Below are 6,215 nucleotides of genomic sequence, written 5' to 3'. Positions count from 1 at the left end.
AAACGCATCTTAAAAATTTTCAAAGCTTTTATAGATTATATAATATAATTGAGCCGCGTCACGACAAAACCAACATAGTGGTTTTGCGACCAGCATGCATCCGCGCAGTCTGATCAGGATCCATGCTGTTCGCTTACCAACTCTTTTACAAGTGGAGAAACTGACAGCGGACAGCATGGATCCTGGTCAGACTGCGCGGATGCGCAGGCTGGTCTGGATCCATGCTGGTCGCAGATGCACTATGTTGGTTTTGTCATGACTCGGCTCATATTATTTAATGAATCTCTACTCATCCAATATATCCTCTATTCAGTAATGTCACCTATATAATGCCTATCCTATCTTTTGTGATAATTTACTCTATAAGATTAAAAAAAAAACTGGATGATTTTACTAACATTTTATTATCACAAATTAAATAAAATAATTTATACTAAAGTTAATGCTTGGTTTTAATAGCGATGGCAATAGGTACCAATAGGCCGATTCCAATGCCAAGTAATTTTTGACCTCGGGTCCACTTCTGAAAATAAAAGAAAAAGAAACAACAACAAAAAACAGGTCATTGTAAAAATATGAATATACATTAATATAAATCTAATAGATAAAATAAATAGGATATAAACCATTAAAACGCGTTTGATACAGCGAATTACCATAAAAAAAAATAGCAGGCTAATGTCACAAAACCAGTTTGTATTTTGAAAAAAAAAACAACAACAAAAAAACCAACAACAAAAACCAAACAAAATAACATAAAAAGGAACATAATTCTGCTTTAAAAAAAAAGAAGATAAAATCGTCCTATGCGCCAGGGCATATATTAAGATCGCTTGATAAATTAAGGTGGAGGTGTGAACTGGAGAATTAAAATATAGAAATATAGGGTAAATAAGGAAACTGAGTTCAATGGGATCGATTGCGACATGTTTGTTTCTGGTGGACAAGATGATTATAAACAACAATAATATAATGATAATAATAAAAATAATATCAATAATAAATAACAACAACAAACAAATAAGTACCTGTGGGGTGAGTATATGTCTTAGACATTTAGCGTGGCATGAATCCTTTTTCCCCTCATTGACCCTACAGAAAATCAAACAAAGTAAAAATGTAATTAATTGAACCTTATCTCTGGAAACTTGAAGTTTGCGACAATAGTTATGTTTTATTATCAATTTTAATATTTGTACCCTATGAAAATGCTTCATGATAAAGGTTTATGAGGTGCGCAACATGAGGCTGGTGTAAAACTACTTAACTTCACCATTTAAAAGGACTCATTGAGGTTGACGGGACGAGATTTGATTGATAAAGGTCTGGACCAGTATTTTCAGATCTCCTATTTTTCGGGAATAATTTTTTTTATTGTAAAAAATGACCCCAAAATAAAATGAAAGAATTGCACAAAATTCGATTTTCGATTTAATTCTGAGTATAATACTTTGTTATGCTTTACAAAATTTTCAAAATTATATGTTTTAGGTCTTTGGACCTCAGTGGAGCTCCTAATAATAAGATAACAGAGGTTCGAAATTTCGTACATTTTTGAATGTAGAGTGCCAGGGAGCGTGGGCGGTAACTTTTTCTTACCTCTACCGTCCATGAACAGACTCATCAAACCAAGCCAGCAACATTTTCAAGTTAATCGTTTTGGACATTCTTTAGGGAATTATCTCGATTTTGTTTTGATAAAACAGACAATTGTTAAAATGTACACGTTAATTAATAGGTGTTGGCCATATGTTCTCTGTGCTTTGGTCAACAGAATGTTTTGTTAAATTAACTCATGTTTTGCCAGTCAATATAATGTTACGTTTAGTTAAATGTTGATGCAAAGATGTTCCCTGTATAATTTAACTTAGTTCTTGCTCATCTTTAGTTCAGTTATTTTTGGTAAAAAAGAGATAATAATAACAATATTACCAGTTCTTTTCCGGGAATTCAGTTTCTGAAACATGAATAATAAAACTTATACATGTATTAAATGTTACCAAATTAGTTAATTCCTTCTTACTTAATCATGATAAATAGTGTATAATGCATGAATTTGTTGAAAAATAACAGAACGACAAACAGCCTCAGTAGATTTAGTTAAATGCGTATTTGAGCCGCATCATGACAAAACCAACATAGTGCGTTTGCGACCAGCATGGATACAGATCAGGATCCATGGCATGCGTTCGCTATCAGTTTCTCTTCTTGTAATAGGGTTTGTAAGCGAACAGCATGGATCCTGATCAGACTGCGCGGATCCATGGTCTGGATCCATGCTGGTCGCAAACCCACCATGTTGGTTTTGTCATGACGCGGCTCAAATGAGTATTTATGCACAGGAACTTGAAATTCTATCAAATAACCAATATTAATGATAATATCCAAATATACCCCCTATATACTATAAATAATAATAATTATTTATAGTATATAGGGGGTATATTTGGATATTATCATTAATATTGGTTATTTGATAGAATAGGGGTATATTTGGATATTATCATTAATATTGGTTATTTGATAGAATTTCAAGTTCCTGTGATTTATGTAAGTAAAACTATGTACATATATAGAGGTCTCAATTAAAGTATATTCATGTTTACGCTTTGCATAATAGGAGGCTATATTTTCCAAGCAATAAGCATCTATATATATATATTTCTGTTTGTCTATGTAAAGAGGGAAAAAATTATTCATTTCTGAGGTATAATTTTAAAGTTTAGTAACACTTCGGTTTTGTAAGTGAAGCGATTACGTATATTGTTTTTGAAACATATTTGAAAACTGACCATGGTATGTTTGTGCTGGACCATTCACTGAGTTGACTATGTGGCAGATAGCTCCAGGTGTTTGTGGTAAGTCAAAAACTATCTTGTTTAATCCAATTTCCCAACTAAAAGTACCTGAAATGTGTGTAGGTTAATAGTTTATACCAATAACTTCCCAGAATATGTCATTTACAGAAGCTGACCAAAACAGCCAATTTTCCTAGTCGGACATTAAAAGTAAAGGCTGGAAATGAAGTAAATATAAGATGTCAGTATAATTACTTTAATCGTCAAGATTTTTAACATGATACATACACACACACACATACAGGGTGATCTAATAATAATAAAATTATGCTATTGGAATTAGTTTGTCACACAAAAAAAAGGTAAGAAAAAAATTATTGGGAACTTGTTAGCGAGACAAGCAAAACAGGCAAACAATGTTTTGTTAGCAACACTAAACAGCGACACAGGAAGTCAAAGTGACGTCAATGACGTCATCAATATTGTCATTATTAATTTTCAGCTGTACGTGTACTGTGATATAGAAAAATACCGAAAGTTGCAAAAACTATATCGTATTTCTACTGAACCATCATAATAGCAAATATGGAGGCTAAAAATGATAGGTGGAAGAGCGGAACGTCCAGGTGACGTCATTGACGAGTTTGGGTGCGGCAGTGAATGAAAATGATAGTACTGACAGTATCACAGCTGAAATATTTATGAAAAACAGCCAGAAATGTTATCTTATTCCTTAGAACAACAGGAAACTTTAATACTTTCGTTTAAATAAGAAAGAACGAACACCGTGAGGCAAATAGAGTGTTTAAAGGATAAACTAGAAAGTTGGTAAAGTACACTCAAACCTTCTATAAATGGAATCCATATTTCAATAATTTGAAAACTTTGGACTCTTTTTTTCTGTCTTTTTTTTTTGGTGGGGGGGGGGGGGTGGTGGGGGTGGGAGGATATGTTGTCGCCGAGAAATGCGCAAAATCAAGACGAATGTGGGTAATGTCATTACTCAATGTTTTCGACGCCACACTAAGCTTGTTTCTGTAGAGAGGTGGACAATTTGAGCAAGTGCTACGGTCGAACAAACTGACATATAAAGGGAAACATATAATATATCTATATACTCCACATACTAAAATTTGGAAAAAATTGAAAGTGGTATGGAAATAACTTATCTATCATAAATATTGGACTCTTACCTCTATGACAAAAGACCCACTTAAACTCGATTTCATGAATGTGGTCCGGGACATAAACTGTGGTTGTGTACTCCCTGTCACTCGGACCTCTTGCTTTCACACCCTTTGCTGGGTCCCAGGATCCAAGTTCAGGAATATTACCGACAACTTCCGCAAAGTCACACTGTACCTGAGCACTAGTTACCGATGTAACCGTAAAACAAAGTGTTTTCTGTGGAATGGTAAACAACATTATTATGTATTTTTGAAGATTTGTAAACAATATTATTATGTATTTTTGCAGATTTGTGAACAATATTATTATGTATTTTCTGGTAACTGGTAAACAGTATTTTAATGCATTTTCTGGTAACTGCTAAAAACATTTTTTATGTATTTTCTAGTAAATGATTAACAGTTTTTTTATCATTTATTTCCTGTAACTGGTAAACAACATTTTTATGTATTCTCTGGAAACTGGCAAAAAACATTATATGCATTTTAACAGCATTATTATGTATTTTCTGGTAACTGGCAAACAGCATTATGTATTTACTGGTAACTGGTAAACCTCATTTTTATGTATTTTCTGGTAACTGGTAAATAACATTATTATGTGTTTTCTCATAACTGGTAAACAACATTTTCTATGTATTTTCTGGTAACTGGTAAACAACAGTATTATGTATTTTCTGATAACTGATAAACAGTATTTTTATCATTTATTTTCTGGTAATTGGTAAACAACAGTATTATGAATAGTCTCCAGACTGGTAAACAACATTATTAAACAATATCTTCAAATTGGGACGCAAAATTATCATGCATTTTCTGAGAACTATGTTTGGAAGAAAATACATAAAGACGAAATTATCTACAAAAAAAATATAATGATATTAAAAAGATAAAAAAGAAAAATATTAGAACCATTATTGAATAATGAACTAATAACCTGAGAGCCATAGGAAATAACTGACTGAAATTAAAACAAAAGTACAATTTAAAATTAAAAATAAAGATCCGGATGGATGAATATTGTATATTTATCACATAATCAGTAAGAAAACACGGAAATATCACCCATATTACTGTAATATTTCTGTTTAAATAAATTAAAGCGAACACATTAAATATTAAATAATCTACCATGTTAGAAATAATCCGTATTTCATAATCAGCTTTACCAAACTACCATTCCTCTATAATATTTAAGTTTAAACATTTGTTTGTGGAACATGTAAAACCGCTATAAAATTAATAACCTCAACTGTTTTTAACTAAAACAATTTAATAAATATAAATAGGTATATTGCACACATAAAGTAGACAAATTGATGAATAGATATAGATGTATCATGAAGTTACTAATTTGCCAGGAATATCAAATTACAAACTTTTATGTTTAAAACAAAGAAATGATAATTTACATAACAAAAAGTATACGCTAATCGGCCTTGAACAAGTTAAAACAACATGCATTTTCGCTACAGTAACATGCAATAAATCTTAATGAAAAAAATATATCTCTGTGGTTGTTTATAACAGGCCTTTAACACTGAAACTCAATATGAATTTTCTTGAATTGAATCTTTAAAAAAATGTTAAAAGTGATTAAAACATCTTGTACTTAGTTACATTTTTGTGTATTTATCAAAATGTAAAAATTCAGCACAGGAATTTTAAATCGTACGTCGTGAACACATGTACATTATGTTTATAAATAAAACATCTCACCATATCGTCTGCTATCTTACATTCCTGCTGAACAAATTCCCATGATTTAAACTTATTTTATATTCAACCGCGTGCAGAACTCGTTGTCACGTACATTCGGAATGTTCAGACGTTATCATTTATGACGTCATGGCATGGGTCGACGTCAACTTTCGTCATCTTGTCTTTTTATTTGATGAAAATTTAAAGACAGCTACAAAATATTATATACCAGTAATCTAAAAACACAAAATATCACCCCTAAAAATAATCAAAACTCATATAAAGTATCTTGTATCATAGTTTGGAGACCTTTCTGTTGAAAATGTGTCAGGGTTAAATCGTATACATATACATGCACAGTGCGTTAACTGGAGTGCGGGTATTAGTTTCCCGCACTCCAGAGCATGCCCATTGATTGGCTCATTTTTGCTGGGGTTTACATATTGTGACGGCAGAGAAAGGGAAAGCGACAGAAATGTCATATTCAGATGTTCGTTCATTGGTTCATTTTTGCCGGGGTTTCATATTG

The 6,215-nt window shown here is 31.9% G+C and overlaps 1 protein-coding gene across 2 annotated transcripts; it reads right to left on the bottom strand.

Moving 5' to 3' along the window:
* Positions 1–385: 385 nt before the first annotated feature.
* LOC132734303 (uncharacterized) lies at positions 386–5,856 on the bottom strand. Of its 2 annotated transcripts, none has more exons than XM_060721014.1 (6): positions 5,705–5,856; positions 3,992–4,202; positions 2,793–2,906; positions 1,933–1,957; positions 1,029–1,092; positions 386–523 (listed from the first exon to the last, which is right to left on the bottom strand). In XM_060721014.1, exons 1-6 carry the CDS (start codon positions 5,705–5,707, stop codon positions 440–442), a joined length of 501 nt encoding a protein of 166 aa, XP_060576997.1. In that variant the 5' UTR covers positions 5,708–5,856; the 3' UTR covers positions 386–439. The 2 variants fall into 2 exon arrangements, with proteins under 2 accessions (XP_060576997.1, XP_060576999.1); XM_060721016.1 differs by lacking the exon at positions 5,705–5,856 and adding an exon at positions 5,117–5,272.
* Between the last annotated feature and the right edge of the window lie 359 nt (positions 5,857–6,215).

The sequence above is a fragment of the Ruditapes philippinarum genome, unplaced genomic scaffold (assembly GCF_026571515.1).
Source record: "Ruditapes philippinarum isolate M1 unplaced genomic scaffold, ASM2657151v2 ctg51_1_1_1_1, whole genome shotgun sequence".
NCBI lineage: Eukaryota > Metazoa > Mollusca > Bivalvia > Venerida > Veneridae > Ruditapes > Ruditapes philippinarum.
Note: the sequence above shows the minus strand (reverse complement) of the source record. Positions and strands in the feature narration are given on the sequence as shown.

Excerpts from the sequence above, each read along its gene's own strand:
- LOC132734303 (XM_060721014.1), bottom strand. Across the intron at positions 1,093-1,932 it reads GAATTCCCGGAAAAGAACTG|GGTCAATGAGGGGAAAAAGG; the intron begins GTAATATTGTTA and ends GATTTTCTGTAG. Across the intron at positions 524-1,028 it reads GACATATACTCACCCCACAG|AAGTGGACCCGAGGTCAAAA; the intron begins GTACTTATTTGT and ends TTTTATTTTCAG.